This window comes from Lissotriton helveticus, chromosome 3_1, assembly GCF_964261635.1.
Source record: "Lissotriton helveticus chromosome 3_1, aLisHel1.1, whole genome shotgun sequence".
In the NCBI taxonomy this organism is placed as follows: domain Eukaryota; kingdom Metazoa; phylum Chordata; class Amphibia; order Caudata; family Salamandridae; genus Lissotriton; species Lissotriton helveticus.
Window position 1 is genome coordinate 1662777847 of NC_136061.1, and position 27535 is coordinate 1662805381.

A 27535-nucleotide genomic window follows, 5' to 3' on the forward strand; every position below is an offset into this window, starting at 1 on the left:
AAGGCCTTCCTCCCCTCCCTTCGCGGTCGTTCGGTCCAGGTCCTGACGGACAACACGACTGCGATGTGGTACATCAACAAACAGGGAGGAGTGGGGTCGCAGTATCTCTGCAGAGAGGCTCTGCGTCTCTGGTCCTGGGTTGAGGACCATCAGATTTGTCTGATGGCAAATCATCTGGCCGGAGTTCTGAACGTTCGTGCAGACAGTCTCAGTCGGCAGTTCTCTGCCGACCACGAGTGGAGGCTTCACCCGGAGGTGGTTCACGACATCCTTCAGATGTGGGGGACTCCTCGGGTGGACCTGTTCGCCACTCGCAAGAATGCTCACTGCCTGTCATTCTGCAGTCTCCAGTATCCGATGCAAGGAGCCTTGGGGGACGCGTTCATTTTGAGTTGGGGAAATCAACTCCTTTACGCGTTTCCTCCCATACCCTTGATTCCTTGGGTTCTGAGGAAGATTCGCTAAGACCAGGCCCAAGTCATATTGGTTGCCCCGGACTGGCCAAGAAGGGTATGGTATACAGATCTTCTCCACCTCTCCCCTCACCCGCCGCTCCGTCTCCCTTTCAGGGCAGGCCTCCTCTCTCAGATGGAGGGGCAGTTCTACACCCCCACCTCCAGACATTACACCTTCATGCCTGGAGATTGAACGGGGCAACCTGAATTCTTTTTCCCTCCCGCCTGACGTTGTGGATGTCATCTTGTCAGCCAGGCGTGACTCCACTAAGTCCATTTATTCATATAGATGGTCGAAATTTGTCACGTGGTGTGGGGAAAAATCTATTGACCCTTTGGGAGCCCATTTGTCTGATGTTCTACAGTTTGCCCTTTCTCTGGCGCAACAGGGGCTTGCTGTTGCCACAGTGAAGGGCTATCTTTCAGCACTATCGGCATTTCTTTGTTTGCCTGACCAGCCATCTCTTTTTAAATCTCCTGTGGTTTTAAGGTTTTTGAAGGGCCTCACAAATAAGTTCCCTCCTACTCCTTTTATTGTGCCTCAGTGCGACTTAAATCTTGTATTGACCTTTTTAATGGGTGCTCCCTTTGAGCCTCTTCACAAATGTCCTATGAGGCTTCTGACTCTTAAAACAGTCTTCTCGTTGCAATTACCTCGGCAAGGAGAGTAAGTGAGCTTCAAGCTCTTAGTTCCAAGCCCCCTTTCTTGACCATTCATGCTGATCGAATGGTTCTTAGGACCAGGGCTGCTTTTCTGCCTAAGGTGGTGACTCCTTTCCACCTTGGTCAATCCATTACCCTCCCTACCTTTTATCCTCCCCCACACCCTTCTAAGGATGAGGAGAGGTTGCACCGTCTGGATCCCAAAAGGGCGACGTCCTTTTACTTGGACAGATCTAAAGACTTTCGTTTGGATGACCAGCTCTTCATTGGGTTTGCTGGCTGCAAGAAAGGAAGAGCAGTCCATAAAAGAATCTTGTCGAGATGGATCGTCCTCTGTATAAAGATCTGCTACTCTTTGGCCGGTAAGGAACCACCGGAGGGTATAAGGGCTCATTCTACAAGAGCTAAGTCTTCAACCTCAGCATTGGCTAGAGGTGTTCCTGTAGAGGATATTTGTAGAGCCGCAACTTGGTCTTCCCTCCACACTTTCGCGAAGCATTATTGCTTGGATTCCGAAGTGAGGAGGGACGGTCACTTTGCACGTTCTGTTCTCCAGGATTTCCTGGTCTAGAAGAGTGGACCCCGGAACACTTAATAAATAGTCAAGATTCTGTGATGCAAAATGCAGTTAGTCATTGCACTGTAGGAATCTTCTTTGATGTCGCAAACTATACATTCTTGAGTTCTTTGACAATAGGTCAGTATCGAAACTTCCATAGTATTTATTCTGAATTACAGCCCCAAGAAATGAAGCTCTGGAGCATGTGCTAGTGAAACACATGAATGGGATAAGGATGCTGCTCATCTGTTTTCAGCTTTCCTTGGCTGCTGCTTATCTGGCTGTTTGTCCCTTCATTTTCTAGATTTTTAATATGCAGTTTATGCAGTAAGGTTGGGGTAATACTTGATGGATTGTTTTATGTATTATTTCTTATCTGGCATTAACTTCTGAGCCTAAAACATGATATTCAGAATATCTGGTTTTAGGTAGGCGGCCGTTGTCTAGCAATACAATGCATGTTGTTGCCATTTAAATGTGTTTGTGTACATTAAACTGTGCCTGAATCCTGCACACCTTTTGTTCTGAATGCTAATTCAGTGACGAAGAAATGGACTTAAGCGGATTGATTTAAGGAAGTCCGAGGGGCTTTTTGGCATTTTTAAAGTATGAAGGTTTCTAAAACCTCTACCTATCCATGCTTTGTGTCTTGTAGTTTAGAGTGTTGTACATGTAAGAACAATTCTCTTGGGAAAAAGTAGTCCTAAATATGCTGTATGTCCCAGGTAGCTTAAGGGACTTTTTAGTGCAGTGTTCCACTTTGATGTACTCTAGAGGGATCTTGTAAGAGTGTAGTTGAGTCATATAGACAGTTTGGTCAAGCTAAGTTAAAGACAATAATATGCCTGACCTTGGGATTCCATTTTGCTGTTTTCCACCCCTGCCGAGGATTAAGGTGACATTCGACTGGTCCATGAGTTGAGTTGAGAGGTGAGGCGGGGGCAGAGAAAAAATGTGTACTTCTCAATATTCATGTTTTTAATGACTCTTTTACTCCTAGACATTAATCCTCCTTTTTAGTGCTCCCCTTAGTAATGTCATGAGGTCCTTATAGTACAAGGCTGCTGATTAATGAATTCTTCCTGAGCATTGCTGTTTGGGAAATGTTAAAGGGGGTGGGGGGTAGAGCTGCAGTTTCTGTTGTTCAATGTGACTATTTTAGGCAGGGCCTGTTCCTTTGTCCTGAAAAGCTAGAAAATTACATTTGAAAGACAAGCACCCCTGACCATTTCTGAAACCCATCTGTAAAAAAGTGGGATCCAAACCACTCTGCTTTGTTCCAGTTTTTCCTGACCAAGAAAGGAGTGCTATGCAGGGTTTTCTAAGGATGGTTGTGTGAGCAGGACTGATGTCTACTTAACAGTCACTCTCCCAAAGGTGAGAAGACATAATCTGAAATCTGCACTTTCATATTGAGAAGCTGAGGTGCAGCCTAAAAGCTTACGTGCCTCGTAAGAGAGGGGGGGAGTGTTCCTGGCCCTTCAGGAGGAAAGCCTGTCCAGGAGGAGAAACTCAGCGTATTTCTAGCACGCTAATAAGCCTATTGAGTGCAAGAGATTGCAAAGACAGTTAGCCAGGAGTGCCATGTGTGTGGAAGGGGTCCCCCAGTCTTCATGAAAGGGTCTGGTCATACACCTCATCAAGACTTCTGCAAATATAAGCTTGGACCCAGATCACCGGCCCGCCGTGACTGAGAGACTGGTGCCATCCCTGCCAACATTGAAGACCGTTAAATATAGTGGGGTTACCCTGAATCCCTCAGAACCTGGTTATACCTTTATAAGCTAAAACAGAATCTCAAAGGGAATTGCAAAATAATGTTTTTCATTAAACATTAAATACTAAAAGGGCCTATAAATGATCCCTAAAATGTGTGAAAATTCTCCTGACTCAAATAACACAAATCTTTCAAGAAAATGACATCTAAAAACCACTGACACAACACAACCCTTAACTTGTTTTAAATATATTATTCTTCATATGTCAAAATTTGTACATCTATCTCTTTTCATAATTCTCTTTTCAACGTCTGTCCGGAGAACATAAAGAGCAATACATCACAATAACATATAAATCGTGAAAATCAAAAATCTCCCAGTGATCACATACACAAACATGAGACCTTGGAACCACATATAATCAAAATGTCCCAAACATGTTTTGTTCAGTGTATCCTTGTATCTTCTGTACATATTCCAAGAATAGCTAACATTGGACATAACGTAATGTCAACGTTTCGACCCTGTGTTCAAGAGTTATTGACTATACATCATGGCAGGTCTTCCTCTGGACTAAACCAGACCAAATGGCAGTCTAAAAGGAGATAAATTCCCTATATTAATGTTGTGTGGTTGATGGCAGCTAATCCTTGTTTAAAAAACCCCAATTCAACTCGGAGGGACCTATCTATGGTCACTCACCTTAAATATATTCAAAGAAAGACACATATGACGTGTCCAAAACAGTATCCATTAGTTATGGAACATGACATCTAACACCTCAGCCGGGGTTCACTCGATGTGGGGGATGGGGTTATTTTTACGCTCCTTCAATTGTAGTCCTCTTGGCCCAATCTATAATTGGAAGGTACACATTATAGGTGAGGGAATATTTTCAAGAGTGTGATTAATTCTCTTCCAAATGTACCACATTGGGTTGGTTTAAAAAAAAAAAAAAAAAAAAGATTTTGTTGAAAAAAAGAAGTGCCTAAGCTTACGCACTTAGAATGCCAAGGCATGTTCATTGCAAGGCTGCAGCGCCCACTTTGACTAGGCAGGAGCTGCTGCAAGAGCTGGACTACTACAGGTGTCTTTCCCACACCGCCTTGGACTGCAAGTACAGCACACAGTTAACCGCAGAGCTTGATTCTGGATTGGTAAATGAAAAAGAAAGTAGAAAGATGACTGCTATGTTTGCATGTGCACGCTTGGAGGACATGTTTGAATAGGTGTTGGTAAAGCATAAGAAAATGTAAAGATAGCTGTCACAGATGCTTGGATATTGGTGGCCTCTTCTTTTAGTACATTTTCTTGTGCTTTAAGTAAAACTATGCCTACGTGGCATCTGTAAGGTCTTTGAATGGCATTTGGTATGGCTTAAAAAAGTCTCACGGCGGCCATCCCGGGGAAAAGCAGGCAATAGATAATACTCTTCATAGTTGAAACCTATAAACCTTTGAAATTGTTCTTTTTTTTTTTTTTTTTTTTTGTATGACCTTTATTTTTAAACACCATCCTGTTTTCTTATGGTAACAGAGTGGCATGGGATGTCTTGCAGAAAGGCTTGGACATATTCTGGACTTGGAGTTTGTAAATCTTTTATGCTCTGCAAATGTTCTCTCATCTTTTGATATATTGCTATTGAACATCTGATCAGCCTGCACGAATGGGTGTCAGTTCTAGGTAGTACATGAGTATTAAAGGCAAGTAACATGTTACTTCACTATGCATCCTGGGTTAAGATACAGTCGCCACCATGATGTAATCTGACAGTACAACTTTTTATAGTAACAAATACGTATTACTGGGTGTTAGAAAGTATGGTTCCCTTTAGACCAAATCTATAGATTTTTGAGTTCCCTTGCTGCATTTCACTTTATAACCACAAACTGTTTTCCTTTTTTTAGGAAATGACTTGCAACTGAGTGAATCTGGAAGTGACAGTGATGACTAATCACAGTTTCTGGTCCACCGTGTATTGTACCATCTCAATCGTTAATGCTGTTGCCATCTATTTTGCACTAAAATCCATTTGGAGGACTGTTTTTTTCTTCAAAGGTTTGGTAATAAAGATCTTTGACCCTGTTATTTAATTTTCACTGATCATATCGCATCAGTGATACAACTAAGTGTTACAATTAACTGGACGATTTTGTAATTAACTGCTTTATTCTGTTTACAGTCCGATTCGGATATGCATTACATGCTAACTTCTGTACTTATAATTTGGTCTATGATCATTTGACTACTAAGCAGTGGAATTACGGAATGGATGACTTTCAGCGTGCTTAAATATTTCTTTATTCGGTGTAGATATGAAGTACTCTCCTGGGGTTGGTCTAGTTAATGAATTCATCTGAAATCTGGAGTGGATTGTGTTATATGGGTATCAACGCCCTATTCAAAATACCTTCTGTGATGAAATGTTATGTGCTAGACTGCTTTATTTACAGCTCCTGTTTTGTGACTGGTTTTCTTTTGGTGTCTTGTTCATTTATATTCTGTACCCTTTGTGCATTGGCTTGATGTCTCTGGTCCTTCATTCCGTCCTAAAGCCTAACAAGTTACGTGCAAAGAGCACCACTTCACTGTAGCACTGAACTCCTCAAGACCAACACAACACCCCATCTTACGTATTTTGTTCTGTTTTACCTTTTTCTTTCTTATTCATCGAAGCACCCAGTTTCGGTTGCCTTAGTAATTGCTCATCCTTTAGTTATTCACCGACCGTTATTTGTGTTTTAGTTACCATTTTGCTGCTTTTCACTGCACAATAAAGTATTGGCAATAATCCACACAGAAAATGCAATACATCTCCCTGGGGGCAGGCACATGATGCCTTAATAAAGCAAATATTTATGATTTTAATACGTGTCTGTCCTCGCATTGACATTTGTTTGTACTGTTGTGTAGAACTTGACGCTCTTAAAGCCTAAACGCCGCCCTTCAATATTTAAAGAAAATTTCCATCCTGAAGGTTTACGTAAATGTGTGCGAGAAAATGGATAAAGCACCAAAAGAGTAGAATGCGTTTCACTAAAAATAGCCATTGCCTTCCATCAAGGCAAATTTTGTTTATAATTATAAGTGCATTTATCCCTTTGAACGTGTTGCTTGTAATGAGTCTTAAAATCATGAGGTGCAGCATCACTTCTGCTGGTGATCTAGGATGCTTTAAAGGGTCCGTTGTCTCTGTAGCATAAGAGATACTTGCTTTTGTGCCTGGATTTTACGAGGTTCCTTGTTACATGGAGAGGGCAAAGTATGTTGCTACTGCCATGTTAGCACTTTCTGCCTGTCTAATATGTTGCTTTTCAACCTTTGTCTCCTGCTTGAATTCCCAACTTCTGTCAGTCTTATCTCCTGATTACAAATCCAAACGCCACTTAAATCTAGTGGTAAACCGATGTGAAATTTAGGGTAGTTCCTCCCGTTCCCACTGGTTTCGCATCCACCTACCCCCAATTAAAAAAAAAGTTATGGTGAAACATAGGTAGACTGTCCTGCCCCTCAAGAATTTCTCATTACACAGAGTGAGAAATGCTCAGAACTTGGAATTCGTCCACTGTCCAGCGCTGTTAGGTGCTGGACAATCTAACTACATTAATGGTCATTGCATTAAGTTTTAAAGCCTGCATATAGCACCTCCCCCGTGGAGCACAAGGAGGACCCTCCAGGCTGAGGGTGCACACACGGTTCCCTGCTGGGGTAGTTTCTTTCAGGAGCACTGTTTGGAGTTTGTGAAATATGTTTACCCTAATGCACTAGAGCGTCCCACACCATGACTAAACCATGATTATGTACAGTCTAGGTTGTCTTGAACAAGTGCAATGTCCCCACTGGCACTCGTGAGTAAATTACATTCAATAATTAATGTTCGTTCATATCATCTTGATTTTTAAATGAAATCCTTTATTTGATCAGTATTTCATAATTCCTGCTCATTGTGTTAAGTAGTCACACACTGAAACGTAAATTAGTATTTCATTTTGTTAAACCAATCTGAATGCATTTCGGGACAAGCCCTTTATCAGGAGAAGGTATCCGTTGGTCAAAAGACCGAAGTCTTTCCAAACGTGTACGCTACCAGGTATGTACACATTGGGAAACACTTAGGTGCCCCGCTTAATTTCAACAAAAATGTAGTTCATGCTAATCTCCAGTTTGACTACTTTTGTGTTTCTCTTCAACCTCTAATGGAAGTGCTGTTGTCCGGCCGCTGGCTACATACTATCTAAACTTTCCTGTTTAGCTGGGGGTTGGCAAAATAGTAGCCAGCCTCACTCCCACCCTCCTCCCGTGCAGTGTCAGACTGGCCTATAGGCATGGCCAATGGAACTATGCAGTAGGAGGAGTACCAAATTATGTAGCATGGTTGACTAACTCATGCGGCACGAAATGGCAAATTATGAGGCAACATGCAGCACGTTTTTTGTTAGCATAACTTCATTATTTTGTCATTTTTGCACATGGTAATACTATCTGGGCAAAGGTTTCGCCACATTAGTGCCAGTTTAACAAGCAAATACATAAATAAGTAACTGAAAGGTGACCAGTTAACCTTTGCGAAGGGTCTTCCAAAGCGTGCAAACCTATATCTCAACATTTTTAATAACTTTTGATCCTATTGAGCTTGAAACAATTGTTTTTGTTACAATCAGTCAATTATGCAGCAGATGATAGATTATGTGGTGAATCCTTATCTATGCAAAAAAGCCCTGGCACAGAATCGCATAATACCAGTGACCCTGCCTACAGGGCAGACAGGCAGTGCCTGATGTGCTGGTCTGACAGGTCAGTGTGTGGCCCGTTTTTTGGCTGTTTGTGGGATTTTTGTGGCGTGGTACCCTGTTTTTTCTGTTCTCTGCTTTTGCCACAAATATTGCCTGCAGCAAGCAGAAATGCATGTAGTCTCTCCTACATTGAAAACCAGCGACTCCCATCTGTTTTTATAAATTGAAAACTGACCGGATTTGAAAATATGGGCCACTTAGTTTTTATATAGGGGCATCTTTTATTTTGATGTACTGGCCGATTTTCTGTCCCAGTCCGACACTGCTCCTGTGCTAAGATTTTCCATATGCTGCTGGAGTGGTCGAAATGGGTGAGATCGAAAGGGCGCGACGTGCCTATACTCTTTTAATCTAAGAAAACAGTTTCCCCACTTTCTGTGAAAAGACAACCGCTCCGGGTCGGTTAATTCTGAGAGCTGAAATACTTCAGTAGTAGTGTTAGGCATTGAGTCTCCTGTACTGTGAAACCTAAGGCGAGCAGACAGCTAAACAAGCCTCCTTGACAGGGTGCCTGCTTACCTGAAAGACGTGTAAATGTGCACAACGGATCAATCTGCAAATGTAAAGGGAGCTCGGAAGACAATATTGACTTTAATTAATGTAATAACTTGTTGCTACCTGATGCCAGATGTATATTCTTTTTGATGGGTATTAGAAAGGTGTTACCAGCTGAGCTGTACATTGTGTGCTTTTTAAAGGGGTATAACACAGGCCTTTGCGCCACAGGGGCTTCAAGGGCCTGTGTTACGCTCCTAACTGTTTTCTACTGCTCCTACTAGGGTTCAATTCTGTGGCACTCCGATTGCAGACACAGAGCTCTGCAGTGCATTAACTAATAGAGGTTTCATAAAAGGTCAATGGTGCATTTCCCACTGATAAACTCAACTTGCCTTTATTTTACATTTAAGCTGTTATTGTATATGTACACACCTGAAGGTGAAAGACCGAAAAAAGTTTCTGAATATTTAGGTTTTTTGCCACACCTCTGGACCCCACTTACATTGTGCACAGCATCACTGTTGCCTTACTTTTTTTTGCACTTTGACCGCTGCCCTGCTGGTATTGATCTTGGACACCCTGATCCCGACAGCCGATGTGGAACTCAGCGCAGTCAGCTTTCCGCCTACCGTGAGGTGGGTGAGTTTACCGCTCATGGTCAACTGTGGCAAGGCAGAGAAAGAACTGGACTAAACCCAGGCTGTTGTCTCAGCTGCTGACAGGTCACGTCAGAGACCCGCTTTCTGCCGCTGCTGATAGGAGACCGCTGCCTCCCCGGTAGCAACTTCTCAACGAGAGAGGCTGCTGTTCTGCGCCACCATGAAGATAGCTCAGCGGGTTGACCATCCGTTGCAGACAGATCTATGTGCGCTCTGTAGCTCACATCTTTGTATCCTGACACAGCTCAGTTGGTGCTTCCTCCTTTTGGATCGTTGAAGCGAATACTGCGCTTTCTCCACCTCCCTTTCTCCACTTCCCTCTGCTATTGTCTTTCTGAACCTCTGTATGTTCGCATAGAGAACTTTGAAAGTAAACAGTAAAATATAAAAACAGGTTGATCTATTTTTGTTTAGTTGGCACACACACCAGTTATTACACAGAATGTTACACAGCAAAAAAATAAGTGTGTGAAATAAATGCACAGATTAATTGGGAAACAATAAGAGGCACCCCGCATTTTAACCCAGGAGAATATAGAGACATATAGAGAAATTGGAAGCTCTGTATTTTGATGTGTTGTTGAATTTAATTCATAGATTTCTCGGGTGTCTTGAGGCGGTGACATTTAAACAATGTAATCCAATTTTCATCACTTAATTATATTTTAATTTGTTGATTTATTCGATCCCTAATTTCTTAGTAACAAATTGCAGGTGCAAAATGCTTTTCCGACCACTAGTGATATTGAATGCTGGGGTTGACATATACCTGGACTGCAAAGTCTTGCTTTCCCTTCATAGTTTCTGGTCACTGATTCTCAATTCTATAAAAAGGTGTGGTATTGGGCATATGGCATTACTTGTCCATGTGCAGTAAATTCTTTGCAAAGCAGACTTTGGAGCATATATATCCCATAAAGAATCTTGGACATTCAGCTTAGTTTTTGGTGCAATAATATTGTTAATATTGTGTTGAAACAGCCACTAAAGCACATGCTGTACTCAGTGCCACTAAAAGCAACTCCCCCTTACACAATGCCATCCCATTCCACACAACTCCACTATGCCACGCCACTAAAATCTATGCAGAGCCACTGTGCTCTAAGCAATGCCACTCCATGCAACTGCACGCCACTCTACGTCATGCCACTCCACTCTGTACAAAGCAACTGCCTGGCACTTCACTCCACTGTCTGCCACACCACTTCATCCATCTTTAGAATACTTCACCTGGCTTTACACCAATAACTTTTAGCCATACTGAATAGCAGCCACACTTGTTTTTCACAACCGTCTGCCTGTTTCACCTGTGGAGTCCAGAGTCTAAATTTCTCAAGCAAGATTGCGGATGCCTAGTGCTGCCTTTGTTGAGCTAGATAGACTGGCCCCCGGTTAACCAGCTAATATCTGCAGGTGGTGAATTAAGATGCTTTGAGTGTACTGTACACGTTGACATTGTTGCCCATGTCTGTCGCCCACTGCAGTGCTCATCTGATGAGGCATAAGAGGTGCAGCATCATTTCTTTTTCTGTCCCAGAAAGTCTGTTCTGGTGTGACCATCTGTGCTGAGGTGCTTCACTCGGACTTGGAAGCACATCCTTGTCAAAAGGGACGCGTTTATGAGCTAATTTCAAAGTATCCTCCTCGATGACCTGTTTGCATGTTCAGGGGTTGGGAACACCATCTCCGCATTTCTCAACACCAGTGCAGCTCCACCTGAGCACCACATCAGCATCAGCGCAGCAGCTGTTCAGTGCCAGTCTGCATCACTCCATGTCACTTCAGCAGCACCACCTCAACATCACTCAATCCCAGCGCAGCACTACCTCAGGATCAGAACAGCATCACCTCTATCTCAAGCTCATACACACACACACACACACACACAATTTCTTGCTCTTTAGGTCTCGCCTTTTCCATTCCGCAGGAATGGAAAATGGAGAGAATTCTAGTGGTCAAAATACTCGTCAAACCAAGGGTTTTTTGGTGCGGTTTTCTTCGAGTTCACGTGGCCACAGGCACGCGCTTTTGGGCCATAAACTTTCACGGCCATCTGTTCCCCAGCTCCAGCACCTCCCCTCTCTCTCCCCGCACACAGCCTTACTTGGATTTCTCCTCACCCTCCCCAGCCAGCTTCCCCCAGGCCGTGTTCCCTCCCCTGCTACCCCATCCTCACTCATCCCTCGCACCCTCTCCTCGCTCATCCGGTCTGCAAATCTGCTTGCCTTCTGTCCCTTAATCTCCCCGTGATCCCCCCTCACCTCTCCCACTCCACTGCTTCAGGCCCCCACCTTGATTCACGGCTTTCAGCACGTTTCTTTTGCTCTTCTCTTCCGTTACAGTGCCTGCCATTTATTGCCGCGTTATGCTTGTTTATTTTACCCGTAGTTTGTCTTCTGCCAGCCTCCTTTTCTCTTCGCTACCCTTTTCTATGTTTTTTAGGTCTCGCAGAGAGACCTATTGCAGTCAAACCAGAAAGCTGAGTTCACGATGCGGATTTGTAGAAGTGCACGTGCTCGTGAACGCGCTTCTATCCCCCTGCCTTGCTCTTCAAAGGCTCCCCTTACCATTTGCTCCTGCCTCCCCGCCCACTGCTTCACACTTCACGGCCGCCAGGCCGTGACTCGCATTTCTGCCCAGCCCAACCTCTTATTTACAACTGTTCTTTTGCGTTAGTTTAGAGCTGTATTTCATGCTTTCCCACTCTTAGACTGCCACTATCTTTATTTTACGAATGCACACACACACCTCCCCTTCACCCTCGCTTTTCCTCTCCCTGTATCTCTTACTCGCTTTCTTCATTTCCACTTAATCTCTCACATGCTTTTAACCTTTCTCTTTCACTCTCTTTCTTACTCATTTTCAATCTCACTTTCTCAAAAACACTATCTTTCGCGGCCTTGCAAACCGCTCGCACTCCGCCTTAGACTCTTTCTCACGCCCACTGTCCCCCCCCACATCCACTCTGAGCCTTTCACCCTTTCACCCCCACCTTTCTCTCTCCCACTCGCAGCCTTCTTGATCTGTGTCCATGCCTTTCTTCCTTCTCTCACTCATCGTTTTCCCGACCTTTCTCTGCTCTGTTTAAACCTGTTCGAATGGCACAATATATGTTTTATTTTTACTAAAAAACCATGATCTGCGCAGTTATTTGTTACAACACAGCTGTTTGGTTGACGCAATCGAACGATGTTTTCAGATAGGCACACTTGATGTCATGTGCGTCTAATGTTGTGTAATGTTCGTTTCATGGCAGCAGGGCTTTCTTTGCACTATAAAGTGCCACTCTCCTCCAAGATGACCTGGCCAGATTTGTAAACGTTCTTAGCCCTTTTCAAGTGCCATATTTGCACGTATTGGCTCATGTGCCGCTAGGCCGTGACTCGCATTTCTGCCCAGCCCAACCTCTTATTTACAACTGTTGAACCTTTTGCGTTTGTTTAGAGCTGTATTTCATGCTTTCCCACTCTTAGACTGCCACTATCTTTATTTTACAAATGCACACACACACCTCCCCTTCACCCTCGCTTTTCATCTCCCTGTATCTCTTACTCGCTTTCTTCATTTCCACTTAATCTCTCACATGCTTTTAACCTTTCTCTTTCACTCTCTTTCTTACACCACTCAGCACCACCACATTATCACTCAGCACCACCACAGCACCACTCCGCACCACCACAGCACCACTCAGCACCACCACAGCACCACCGCAGCATCCCTCAGCACCACCACAGCATCCCTCAGCACCACCACAGCACCACTCAGCACCACCACAGCACCACTCAGCACCACCACAGCATCACTCAGCTCAACCACAGCATCACTGACCGCAACCACAGCATCACTCAGCGCAACCACAGCATCACCCAGCACAACCACAGCATCACTCAGCACCACCACAGCATCACTGGTTCAAATATGTTCTTTCAATGTTTCAAGCTTTATTACAAATGTCACAAAAAAATGTTAATATTTCACTTCTGTTCTTGGATTTTCGTCACTGAACATAATCTTCACAAAAGTCAATACAAAACATGTGGCATTACAAATGCTAAAAGTGTCACATTTGCTAAAGTTAAAAGTATTGGCATTGTAAATCACAAAACATAAATATAAAATGTCATTTACAAAACCAATAGCTCCAACTTTCCTACTGCAAGACCTATTGGCAACGCCAGTGCTTGTTTTCTTGTTTCTATTTCACCCTTTGTCCTTCATGTGGGTATCATTCTTTCTATTCCTCTCATACTAACTCTACCCTACACACACACACCCCTCTTACCTTTATTTCATTCTCTATCCCCAGTGCTTCTATTGATATTTAACTGATTGCAGACTCTATTCACACACTTTTAAATGTGCCCCATTACTACAAGTACAGTCTGCCCTCTGAACATGGCATCTGTCGATTCTCTCCTAGTGTCCATCTGCTGCTCGTATTGTAATTCAGGTACTATTTCTGAACCGCCACACTCCTGTTCTTTATATCCCCCTCAGAAACAAAACAAAAAGTTATAACAAACTAGCATTAGAACAGGCAGGAAGAAGTTGGCAGCATTGCAAGGACGAAAAATCTTGAAGACATTTTCAGTTCTTTTTTTTTTTAATAGGGTTGTTCAGTTGTACATAATGTCTTGTTATATAGAAGGTAACGAAAATGGTAACAAAAAAATTATAAAACTTTTTCTGTTATAAATTTTCAACATGCTGCACAGCTGCCACTCTGCTTTACAACAAAGCTTAAAGACATTGGCATAGCCGATAGCTCTGGCAAAACACGTATAAGGTCCCATAAATGAGACCTATTGGGTATTCTATAATCACAAGTAACTGGAGTAAGTGCCGTCACATTTTTCTTGCGAGCATACAACTAATCACAATACCCACTAGATTATCCCTGGCTTCCAAGGTAGGGAGTAGCATATTACTCTCCATAAAGTGCTTTAGTGCCTTGTCAGGGGTAGTAAGTGCTATATCATTACAATTACTATTTCTTAGCTATTACACAGTCAATGTGGCTGTGTCATAGCTTTAAAAAAAAATGTTTTTAACTTATCCCCACTTCCCTGTTTCCCCCCCTCTCTGTTTCTCCCCTCCCCTAATCCACCAGTATTTTTTTAATTATAAGTTAGGCACACCCCCTCCCTACTTCTCACCCCAGCTCTGGTTCCTCTCACGCTTCCCACCAGCCCAAGAGTCTGAAGCCTCGGCCATAATAGTACTATGAAGCGCCCCGCGCCGGCTACTTTGCACTTTTTAAAATAATCCCATCGCCCACTCCATCCCTCTGTTTGGCAATCCCACCCGATTGCCACAGCTAATAGCTTGCCCATGGGCGCGACCCTGTTGGCTTAGCCAGTGCTTGTTATGTTTTGGTGACGGGCTGTATCTAGTCTAGAAAACACGGTTTCATATATAGTGATGTACAATCATGTGTGAAGCTCTCCATTGTGACGTGTCCTTGGTATAAAAGGCTAGTAACCTGGCATGCTGCATTGCGCGCAATTGTGAACGTTTGCGAACCAGGTGGACCACTGCAGGTGACTGGAGCCAGGGAGACTGAGCATCCAGAAACTGCAGGGGCTGAGCAGGCTCCAATGAGAATAGGGAACAGGAATGGGGGCAAGGTAACAAGGTGAATGAACGAGCTAAATAGAAACTGAACTCGAAACCAAACTGACTCTGACCTCCCATTTATCCATAATTTCTTCAACCCATTCTTCTAACACACAGCCCCCAACTCACTTAATTTGTTCTCAATCTAATATGTCTCTTTTTCCCATCCATTCTTTCTCTCCTGTCCCATTTCTTCCCCACTCGCTCTCTGGTTCCCTTTGTTCTCCACCCCTGCTCCTTTACAATCTACTTCAGTCCTTTCCCTTTGTGCTTAAACCCCACCCTCTAACGTGCTTTTCCTTTCGTTGGCTCGCACCCCCATAGCTTGCAGCCCAGTCATTGCTCTTTCCTTCATGCTTCCTTCTTCCCTTTCATCTCCCCTGCTCTATTCCCTTCTCCAACTTTCCTTCCCCACATCCTTTTCAGCCCCTACTCTCCCTAACACTTCCCATTCCTTTATTTTATTTTTATTTTAAGAGTTTTATGTAGCGCTGGTTAGACCGGAGTGCTTTACATGAGGTTCCACACAATTACATCAGTAACAATTTACATCAGTTGCTAGACAAACATTACACGAGCATGGAAGACGAGAGAAATGAAAGTGTAGAGGGGAAGGGGGTAAGGGTAACTGGGTAGGAGGGATATAAGGCGGAGAGACAAAGGAAAGACTGACCAAAGTCTGGCTGGGTAGGGGATGGTCGAGGGAGAAGTCCCAAAACCCATCTCCTCTATAGCAATCAGGTAGCTTCACCCTTCTTTCTCTCCCCTAATCTGTTACTCCAGCGGAGAGAAGTGCAAGGGAGGAGAAAATTGAAGAGGAGACAGGAGAGCAGGGTTGGGGAGAAAAGGAGAGATGATGATAGGAAACGAGCAAATAGGAGGGTAGCGTTACTTATGGGGCACCAGGACCCTGTAGACAAAGAGCAGACAGGATAAGAAAGCGGAATCCAGGAACTAGAAAGGGAGGGGTTAGACAGATAAGAGAAGAGAGATAGACAAGTAGGAGTAGAGCGGGATGATCTCTATGAGAAAAAAGAAAGCGTATACTTACTTTCAAGGTGTGTGATTCTGTCGTGGGCATATTGATCACAATAACTGGTGATGAAGGTGGTCACAGCAGCCTTCGACCGTGCACACGTGTGTGCCTTCAGGTCCTCGCTGGTGTGCTGAGGAATGGGACGTGAGCCTGTGACGGCAGCTGCACGGAGTCAAGAGCCCACCCCGATTCCGCATCTCTCACCTGGAGCCGGGCGCGACTTTGGAAGTCCACCCCAGTCATGTGCACTTTCTGTGGAGGAACAGGAGAAAACTGCTTTGACGCAACTTAGGGAGCCCACCCCGTCGCATACATCCTTGGAGGTCACCTGCTTGTGTGTCTTCAGGGCGGTGAGTGGAGCCCTTCCTGCCGGTTGTTGTCCATGTGAGTCTCCGAGTCGTCTGCTCTTCCCTGACATCTCGCAAGACTACACCTCCTTTTGGCATCCATCTTAGAGTCCGGTAGCTCCCATAATGAGCATTGAGAAATGACTGGTGACCATTTTGAAGTCAGGCACTATTGGAATACTGCTCTTTTCTGTGCATCCGGTGCATTTCTTACCACCTGGAAATACTGACAGTGGCAAATCCTCACTCCAATCGTTTTCTCTATGTTCTAAAACTTCTATACAACAGCGTATCAGTGCCTTTACATCACCTCCTTGAACTGTATGTCTGTACCTGGTGACTAGCTTCCCAATTATTCACCTCCACCACATCAGTTCTCCTCCTGCCCAGTAATCATTGGAAAACTCATTTACTACATCACCGACCTCGATGCGACGCAGTGGTCCTAATGCTGATGGGGCAGGTTGGAGCCCCCTGGCTCTTCGCAGGTGGAGCACAGTTCAGCCATGCTGGGAGTTCCCTTACTGCTCCCACCGGAACCTCTAGCTCTCGTACTGGTGGTGGTATGGGTCTTTGATGGCAGGAATAGCTGGAAGATTTTGAAGACTTCATGAAAGGTTCACAGGTCTTTGACCCAGATAAACAGCTCATTGCCTTGCTCAATCTTATTGGAAAAGAAGTTTGTCAGATCATCAAGGAACGTCCGGCAGATGTCACGTCATATCGAGCTGTTCATGAGGCACTGAACAGAAAATTCCTTCACAAAAGCAACATTGATTATGAATGCTACACCTTCAATTTGGCCTCCCAGGAAAAAGATAGATCCATGGGATAGTTAATTTTGCGTCTCAAATGGCTAGCACGCTACTGTGCTTTTCACACCTTGTCCCTGCGCAGACATCTTATAAAGAAAATCTCCTCTCTGGATGAAATAGAAGAAATGACGAGTCAACGATCAAGCTGAAGAAAATGAAGGCTGAAAAGTTAGAGAAACGCAAACAGGCTTTCCGGCTTCAGTCACGTCATAAGGACAGTCACTCCTCTGAAGGCTGGCAGTCATCCAAATCCACGGGTTATCCTCAAAGCGCAAGTTGCCATGGCAGTTCCAAGTAGGCTGATAAGAGACGAGAGCGCCAGCTGAAATGCTATACCTGTGGACAAGACTTCCCACACACAGTTGTGCCCTTCTGTTGGTCAGAAATGTTGGCAGTGCGGCAAAGATAATCACTTTGAGAAGGTATGCAGAGCATCTCAAAAACGATTCAGAAAAGGGGGTGGTGATGATACTCATCTCAAAAAGACATTCATAGAAAGTCGAGGGAATCCAGCTCTCACCATCATGCAAAAGCCGTACGTGACCAACAAGATCACTCCAACTCATCGCGATCAAGCCTCTATTCGCAGGTCACCTACAGGTAGTGACAATCCGAATCCCGGGAGTCAAGATCCCTCAGGCCAATATTTCAAGACAGTAAAGAGTACGTCTGCACGGTTGTGGATCATGACAGACTGAAGAAATGCCCAAGATTATATCACCAAATGGGAGAACTCCATGCCAAATTTGTGTTGGACAGTGTATCGTCTCTCAGTTACATCTGTCGTAGAAAACAAAATGAATCCTCAATTGCACAAAGCTACTGTGAGTTTATATGTGGATGTCTAAGGAACCTCTTCCCTTTCTGACAATTTTAGACATCTCCTAGTTAGAAAGACAGAACCATTTCAGCTCTCATTCACAATATTGAGGGGCTAGAAGCAGACTGTCTCCTCAACTTACCTACTGCAGAACGACTCCAACTGGCAGAAATACTGTACTGAGTGGATGATGAACTGGACATTAACCACAAATTCCCAAAGCTATTAACAATACTTTATAAAATAGCTAATTCTCAAGTTCATTTTCACATCAATGAACAAGTGACACCTGTAGCTCAGCATCACAGGAAGGTGCTTTTTCATCTCCAACAAGCCGTGGAGGATGAGTTACAAGATCTCCTCTGGACGGACATCATTGAGAAAACATCTGGACCTACTTCCTGGATGTCCCCAATAGTTGTAGTGCCCAAAAGAGGATCAGATGGTTAAGTGTGTTTTATGTGTAGACATGAGATCCCGAAATACTGCCATTGAAAGAGAAAAGCACCCGGGACCCCTCATCAGTGATATGATCATGCTGTTAAATGGGGCAGACATCTTTTCTAAGTTGGACTTTAACAAGGGTTATTACGAGCTCAAACTCCACAAGAGTTCACAATATATCACCACTTTTTCGACTCATCAAGGCCTATTCAGATATAAACTGCTAATCTTAGGGGATTCATCAGTCGCTGAGATTTTCCAAGAAGCAATCAGGGTCATTTGTCCTATTCCCAACACCCTTAATTACAGTAATGACCTACTTGTGTTTGGCACTACTGTACAAGAACACAAAAAAAGCAATGGATCGGGTGTGTCACGCTCTCCTGGAAGCAAACCTGACACTCCACAAAGACAAATGTGAATTCCACAGATCCACATTGAAATTTTATGGACACATATTTTCGTGTGAAGGAATGAGACCAGACCCTGAAAAGGTCACAGCTCTGTGGACGCCTAAGGAACCTCTTCCCTTTCGTCCTCGAAATGAGATTTTCAGTCATTTCTAGGAATGGCCAGCTACCTTGTGTTCTATTTTAAGGAATATGCCACTAAGTGGTATCTTTTTCGTGAATTGTCAAAACTAAGTCACACGTTCAAATGCAAAATAAGATGTGCTCAAGTGTTTTACACAAAGCCTCCGTTGAGTCAGTCAGCAATCTGGTTTACTTCAATCCTCGATGGAAGACCAAAATGACTGTGGATGCTAGTCCTGTGGGGACTTGGAGCCATACTTGCACAATACGACAAGGAAGGTGATCAAAGACACACAGTGGCCTACGCCAGCTGCAGCCTGACCAATACTAAGTGTGTATTCACAGCCAGAGAATGAAAGCCTGACAGTGGTCTGGGCTTGCGAACATTTGCTCATTGTCATCTACGGGAAACACGTTACACTCATTACAGACCATCAAGCTCTAATAACCATATTCGGAAACCCCTGGGCAAAGATGCCACCCAGGATGGAGCGATGGGGCATCCGTATCCAAAAATACACATGAACAATAATTCACATACCTGGAAAAGCAGTAAATCCGGCTGACTGTCATGACACACTAGGACATCCTCAAGTACAAAACAATCTCTTGCAGAGGAATACATTCGACTTTGTCACTGCTCAAGTAAAACTTCCTGCAGTTCCCCTAGAAGCCATCCTTGGTGTCTCTTTAGCAGATGCCACCTTACAGGATGTGATGCACCGCATTCAAACAAACAGGTGGAGACACTTGGAAGAGCCCAGACCAACGAAAACATCAACATTAAAGGATGAATTTTCCATTGCCAAAGATGGACTCCTACTAAGGGACAAGGGGATCGTCATTTCAAAACATCTGCGTCAAGGAGCCCTTAACATGGCACATGAAGGGCACTGTGGCTACAAAAAGGGCATTGCGCGAACAGGTTTAGTTTTCCCCCTTGATCAGATGGTCGAAGTCACGCTGAAAGACTGTCCACAATGTCAACTCGTCAGTTAAGAAGAGCCACCTTCACCTCAGCAAATGTCTGAACTGCGGGATGGCATCTGGCAACATGTAGCAGTAAACTTCTTTGGTCCTTTACAATCAAGCATATATGTTCTTGTCTTAATGGATGAGTGTTCCTGATTCCCAATCGCTCACCAAGTATCCGCCAAAGCCACCACCACCATGCCAGTATTGGAGGAAGTCTTTGCAGCATGGGAAATACCTAAAGTGGTTAAAATGGACAATGGTCCTCCGTTCGACGGACTTGAGTTTACCAAATTTGCTGATCACCTCGCCTTTCGACATCGAAAAATCACTCCCATGTGGAAACAAGCCAATGGGATGGTAGAGCGGTTTATGGCGACCTTGAAGACCACCATACAGCAAGCTGAATTGTAAAGGCGTGCTCTCCAGACCGCTCTGAATGAGGTACTACAAACATACCAAACTACCCCACACAGCACTGCGAACAAGTGTCCATCTGCCCTGATACTGACCCGCACTGGGCATATGAGAATGCCTATTTGGGAAAGCTCAGCTAGCTTTGTCTGTCAAGCTTCTGATCATGAAGAGTTGGCAGAGGTAGTCAGAACTAGTAAGGCCAAAATGAAGGAATATGCGGACAGTATTCGGAGGGCCAGGCCATCTACTATCCAGGAAGGAGATTGGGTATTTTTCTGGCAGGAACACGGGAAAGACTGACAGTCGATATCATGCACTTCCACTGCACGTAACAAATCAAACAGGCATCATGATCACTGCTGCCTCTGACAAGAGGATAACTCGGAAAGTCGCCCAATTTTGCAACTGTATGCCAACAACCAGAGAGCCACCAGCTGTGTTTGAAATAGACGGTGTTGAGGACACTGAAGTAATAATAATAATCCGTCCAGTACCGGCCAGTGAGTCTGTATTTCCCTCCCTTCTTGGAAAAAGAGCAGTCCGACCGAGACTTGGCCAGCAGGCCACAGTTGCTCATTGAAGACCTACACATCTCATTGAAGAACTTTAAATGTTTTCCTGAAATGAGACGAATTTTTGTAAGTGGGGGTTGGGTGTAATACTGTGATATCATTACTTTTGGGGCACCAGGATCCTGTAGAAAAATAGAAGTCGGGATAGGAAAGGAAAGCCAGAAACTGGAAAGGGAGAGGCTAGACACACCGGAGCAGATGAATAGAGAAGGAGTAGAGTGGGATGATCTCTGTAGGAGAATAATTAGTAACAAAGCATATACTTACTTTCACTGTATATGATTCTTTTGTGGACACATCAAACAGGACACAAGGGGAGGCGGGAGAGGAAAGGACAGGAAAAAAAAGGGGGGAGTGGGCAAGGGGAGAGGGCATGGTAAGGGAGGCGGGAAGGAAAGGGGCAGAGTGGAGAAGGGGAAATGAGTGGAGAAGAGAGAAAAGTAGGCGAGGCAAAGATAGGTGGGAGAAGAGAGGAGGAAAAAGGGAGAAGTGAGGGGAGGAAGGAGAGGAGAGGAAGGTAACAGATATGGGGAGGAGGAGATGGAAGCAGGTAGGCAAGGGGAGATGAGGGGAAGATGGAGAGTAGAGGAACAGAAAAGGCGAGGGCAGAGGAGGGCTTGGAAGGGGTAGAGGAGAGGCGAGGAGGAAAGACGAAGGGAGGCAGGAGAGGATTATGTAGGGGAAGTTAGATGAGGGATGGAGGGGAAGGGAAGTAAGGAATGAGAGTGGGTGATGAGCTGAGTGAAAACATTAGGGGGAGGAGGAAGAAAGTGGAGATGTGAGAAGAGGACAGGAGGCGGGGGGAGGTAGTGGAAAGGAAGAGGGGAAGCGAAGTGAAAGGAAGAGGATGGCTCGGGATGGGGAGACCAGGGGAAAGGAGGGAATAGAGGGAAGTAGGTAGGGAAGAAAGAAGTGGGATGGAAAGGGGTGTGATGTGGGAAGGGAGGAGGAGGAAAGTGGTGATGAGGGAATTGGAGAGGAGAAAAGGGAAGTTTGGAGTCGAGAAGGAAGTGGCAAGTAGGGAAGATGGGAGGAGGAAGGTAGGAGAAAGGAGGATGGCGAAGACGTAGGGGAGGATGGGGTGAGAAGTGGAGGAGAGGAGGTGAGGGAAGAGGTGAGGTGAGGGAAGTGTAAAGTTAGAGGCATGGGGAAGAAGAGAGAATGGAGGGGAGGAGAAAGTGGGAAGGAAGGGGGTAGTGGAGGGATTGGTGGTAATGGCTGGGACGAGAGAAGTGGAAGGGAAGAGGGGTGTGAATGGCGTGGGGGTGGAGGTGAAAGGGAAGGAAGGGGACATGAGGGGATGCACCTGGGAGAGAAGGGACAGGAGGTGATGGAAGGGGGGAATGGGGAGAGGGGGAGTTGGGATGGGGAAGGAAAGTGGATGGAGGAAGGGGTAAGAGGGAAGTGAAAGGGGAGAAGAGGGGAAATGAAGTGGCGAGGAGAGGAGGAGGAGAAGAGAAGAGAAGAGGTACATTAGGGTGATGAAAGAGGAGGGAAGTGTAAGGAAAGTTGAGGGGATTCAAGGGGGAGGTGGAAGGGAAGAGGGGTGGAGGGGATGGAAGTGGGAGAGAGAAGGGGGTTGAGAGGGGAAGGAAAGTAGATGTAAGAGGAGAGGAATTGGAAATGGAAGGGGAGAGGAGGGAATGGGAGGGAAGTGCAAGATGAGGGGGTTTGAGAGGGAAGATGGAAGGCGGTAGAGATGGGGGAGGGAAGTGGAAGAGAAGAGTGGAGTAGATGGGAAGGAGGTAAGTGGAAGGCAAGATGAGGGGAATTGGAGGGAAGGGAAGATAGGGGAATGGGAGGGGGAGCGGAGGAGGTAGAGAAGAATGATAGCAGGAGGAGAGGGAAGTAAAAGCGAAGAGGAGAAAAGGTGACAAAAGGGGATGGGAGGGTAGAGGTAGAAGGCCAGAGAAAGGGATGAGTAGAGGGGGTGGTAGAAGAGGGGATGGGAGGTGAGAAAGGGAAGTAGAAGGGAACAGGATAATGTGGATGAGAGAGGGGGAGTGAACTGGAAAGGAAGAGTGAGGGATAGGAGAGGACAGTGGGGAGGCAGAATGGAAGAAGATGTAGGGGTATGGAAGGGAAAATAGTAGTGGATAGAAGGGGAAGTGGACAGGGTGAAGGGAGAGGCTGGGAGGGAGAGTGGATGGTTTAGAGGAAGGAAGGCAAGGTGAGAGCAAGAGGAGGAAAGGGAAGAGAAGGAAGGGAAATATGGGGATGCGAGGGGGAGCAGAGAAGGAGGTAGATGAGAGTAAAGGGGAAATGAGGGCATTGGAGAGGGAACTGTTTGGGGAGAGTAGGGGAGGGAAGGGTGTGGGAGGCATGAGGTGGATGGGGTGGGAAGTGGAAGAAAGTAATGATGGGAGGGGAGAAAAGTAGATTGGAGTGTGGCGGTGGAAGGGGAGGGGAGGGGAGAGGAGAGAAATTAGAAGAGGGGAGCGGTGGTGAGAGGAGGTGGAAATGGATGAAAGTGGAAGAGAAAGGTGGAGGGAAGAGAAGGGAGTGGGAGGTAAGTGGAAGGGAAGAAGTCAGAGGAGGAAGTGGGAGATGGAACAGAAAAAGAAGAGAGGTGGGAGGGCGGAATAAAAAAGAAATTGAGAGAAGGGTATGGGTGAGGGGAGGAAATTGGAAGGGAGGGGAAGAAGAAGAGGGATGGGATGGGGAGTTGGAAGGGGAAGGTAGAGGTGAGTGAGGAATGGGAGAGAAGGGGAGTGGGGAAAAGGGAAGTGGAAAGGATGGAGTGTGGAAAGGAACAGAAGAAGGGAGGGGAGGAGGGAAGTGGACGCGAAGAGGGGAGTGGGGGTGGAATACAAGAGAAAAGAAAGTGGAAGTGTTGGAGGGAGGGGGAAGGGGAGGATGGAAGTGAAATGGAAGAGGGGAAGGTAAGCAGAATGGAAGAGGGGAGTTTGAAGCGAAAAGTGGTGAGGAATTAGTTAAGTGGTGAGGAGGAAAGAGGGAGTGGGAAATGAAGAGGAGAGTGGGAGGAGAAAAGATGGGTGGGGAGAAGGAGAGTGGAAGGAAATGAGAAGGAGAGAAAGAGGAGGATGGCAAAGAAAGAGATGCAGTGAGGATGGGATGGAATTTAGTGGGGTGACAGGGAAGTAGAGCGGAGCAGAGATGAGGAAATGTGCAAGAGGTGAGGGTAGAGAATGGTTTGGGAGGCTGAAGAGAGAAGTTGAAGGGTAGGGAGATGATAGAAACAAGTGAGGCAGTGGATCAGATGGTTCGGTGGGCAGATGGGGAAGAATAGAGGGAAGGGGTAGAACTGAAGTGGAGGAGAAGGGAGAGGATGGGAGGGGGAGGAAAAGAAGGGGTGGGAGGTGTGAGGGAAGTAGAAGGAAAGAGGGGGAGGATGGCGTGGGAGGATGCAAGTGGAAGCAAATTGGATGAGAAGTAGAGGGTAAAGGAGGTGATGGGGTGGAGGTGGTGCGAGAGCGATGGAGCATAGAGGATGGAATGGGGCAAGGATGGAGGGGGCGAGAGGATGGATGGGAGGGTGGAGGCGTAAGGGAAGTGGAAAGGATGCAAAGGGTCTGGGAGTTGGAAGCAAAGAGAAGGGGATGGAAGGGAGGGAAGGGTAGAGGGAAAGGGGATGGGATGGGATTATAGTGGAAGTGATGAGAGTGTAGAGGGGTGAGGGAGGGTATGGGAGAGGTGAGGATGAGAGGGGTCAGGATGGAGAGAGGGAGATGAGGTTGAGGTGGAAGGCAAGAGGAGGGGAGGTTAGAGATGTAAGTTAAGTGGAAGGGAAGAGGGGATTGGGGATGGTAGATGACAATGTAGGGGGAGTGGGAATGAGGATGGGAGAGACTAGAGAGGAGAGTGAGGAGGAAGTGAAAGGTAAGAGGAGAGGGTAGGGAGGTAGAAGGGAAAGGATGGGAGAGGGGGGAAAGAGCAGCGCATGCGGGAAGTGGAAGGGATAGGCTGGGAGGGGGAGAGTAGGGTATGGGATAGAAGAGGAAGGGCAGGGGAAGGGAAACAAATGAGAGCAAGGAGAAAGAAGAGGATAGGGAGGGGAGATGAGAAGAGGGCATGGAGGGAAGAATAGAGTGAAGTAGATGTGAAAAGGGGAGTAGAAGAGGGAATGAGATGGTATGGGCTGGGGGTGATGTGGGAAGAAAGACGGGAAGGTGAATGGGAGTGGGAAAGGGAAGTAGAAGGAACAAGGGGATGAAGTGGATGGGAGGGGGAAGACGAGAGGGAAGGGCAACAGTGGATGGGAGGGGAAGAGGTGGGGAAAGAAAGTGAAGAGTGGAGGGAATGGGAAAGAAGAGGAAAGTGTAAGGGGAGAGGAAGGGGAGAGGAAGGGATGGGAGGCGAAAGAAGGGAATTAGTGGGCAGAGGATGGGATGTAAAGGGAGAGGTGCAAGGAGAGCGGTGGATGGAAATAAAATGGAAGAAGGGATAGAAGAGTAGGGGATGAAAGGGTAAAAGTGAAGTGGAAGGTAAGAGGAGGGAATGGAATGAAAGTGGATGGGAAGGAAGCAGAGAAAGGTATGTAAGGGTTGAGGAAGATATGGGAGGGTGGCGTGAAATGCAAGCGAAGAGCATGAGAGGGGATGAGTAAAGGGAAGTGGAAGGAAAGAAGGTTGATGCTGGGAGAAGGGGATTTGGGATGGGAGAGAAGAAAGGAAAGAAGAGGGAAGGGAGGGTGAGACCAGAGGAAGAGAGGAGTGAGGGATGGAATAGGAGAGCGAAAAATGGAAGAGAGGAGGATAGTGGCGAGTGAGATGGGAGAAGAGAGGGGAAGGGAAGTGGTATGGAAGAGGGGAGAGGGATGAAAAGGAAGGAAGAGGAGAGTATGGAAGAATGTAATGAGGAGTGGGAAGGAGGAAAGGGGAGTGGGATTGGTGAGGAAGAGAAGAGGGACTGGGAAGTGAGAAGGGAGAGGGAAGAAAAGTGGAAGGGAGGAGAGAGGAAGAGAAGGAGAAAGGGGGATGGGATTGGGTGGTGTGAGTAGGGAAGTGGGGGCAGAGAAGAAGATGGAATATGGAGGGGAAGGGCGAGAAGGGGATGGGAGGAGGAGGGGAGGTGATGGGAAATGGGATAGATGGGAAAGTGGAGGGGAAGGCGGAAAGTAGAAGGGAAGAGGGGGTAGGTGGATGGGAGAGAATAGATGGGGGAGGGGACAGGGAAGTGGTGGGAGACGAGAATGGAGGGGGGGTGGAAAGGAAGAGAGGTGAGATGGAGAGGAAAGGGAGGAAAATGGAAGGGGGATGAGGTAGAGTAGGGGAGGAGATGTGAGGGAGGAAGAGGAGAGGACACGGAGGGGGGAAAGAAGTGGAAGGCAAGAGGGGGGAGTAGAGGAGGAAACTGAAAGTGGGGTGAAGAAATGGGAGTACGGTGGGGAGAGCAGTGGAAGGAAAATGGGAGAGGAGGGCATGGAAGTGGAAAGGGAAAATGAGGGTGTGGGAGGAACGAGGGGAAGGAAGTGGAAGAAAATTGGGGAGCGGAAGGGAAACCGAAGAGAGAAAGGAGGGGAGAGGTAGAGATGGAGGAGAGGAAAGAAGAGGGGAAGGGAGAGGAAGCGTTGCGAGGGTGGAGGTAGAATGGAAGTGCAAACGGAGCGGATGAGGGGAAGGAAATTAAATGGAATTGAAGAGAGGAGGGGATGACGGGAGGGAAGTGAAGGGGAAGAGTAGAGCGGTGAGGTGATGGGAGGGTGAAGGGAGTGGGGAGGGAAGTGGAAGGAAAAAAGAGGGTATGGGAGGAGCAAGGGGAAGGAAGTGGAAGAAAAATGGGGAGTTGGAAGAGAAATAGAAGGGAAGAGAGTGGGAGGAGAGGAAAGGATAAGCGGGGAAGGGAGAGGAAGGGTTGGGAGGGTGGTGCAAGCAGAGGGGATGGAATTGAAGAGAGGAGTAGATGGAAGGGAAAGTGAAGAGTAGAGCGGTGAGGTGATGGGAGGGTGAGGGAAGTGAGAGGGAGAGGAGGGGAAACTGCAAGGGGAGGGGATGGGGAGGCTAGTGAAATGGAAGGGAGGCTATGACTAAATGAGAGTGCTCTAGGAAGGGAAGAGGGCTGGTTAGAAAGGGCATGAGTTGAAAAAATAGGGGTGAAGAAATTAGGGGATTACGAATTTCAAATCAGTTATCGGTTTGGTTTCGAGTTCAATTTGGTTTTCAGTTCAATTTTCATTTGGCTCATGTACTTACCTTGTTCTCCAGTATTGAATCTTTCATAGATTCACATGCTTGTATCTTCCCCGTCTTCATGGTGGGAGTCTCCCGGTAAAAAGAATAACCATAGCAGTAAAAGAAACAAGCATTTACAATGCAATTGGCTAGGCATTATTAAAGGTAGAGCTATTGGCATTGCTCATGACATTTTTTTAATTTTTTTTTAAACATAAATAAATGGTATTGTCATTTACAATGGCAATAGGTGAGCATTAGAGAGTAGTAGAGAGTCCCCAACCACCCCCCGCCCATGCCTTCACATCTATGCCGTTTACACCTGTGCTTTCCACACACCACGCCGGTACCCTCACCCTAGTTTTCCCTTATACCCTCTGATCCCTTTACCCCCACTCCTCACCCCCTCCAGATTTGCTTTCACTCACCCTCCCAAGTATTCCCCCACCCCCATGCCTTGTGGCCACGCCCCGCCCTCACCCACCTG

General features: G+C 46.1%; 1 protein-coding gene across 1 annotated transcript in view; it reads left to right on the forward strand.

Moving 5' to 3' along the window:
• Positions 1-6263, forward strand: part of EAF2 (ELL associated factor 2) — a 222075-nt gene extending 215812 nt beyond the window's left edge. Inside the window, exon 6 of the mRNA XM_078682450.1 lies at positions 5303-6263. Within this exon, the coding sequence (XP_078538576.1) occupies positions 5303-5349 (47 nt within the window). The 3' untranslated portion in view covers positions 5350-6263. The remainder of the gene's footprint in view (positions 1-5302) is intronic.
• The last annotated feature ends 21272 nt before the right edge of the window (positions 6264-27535 follow it).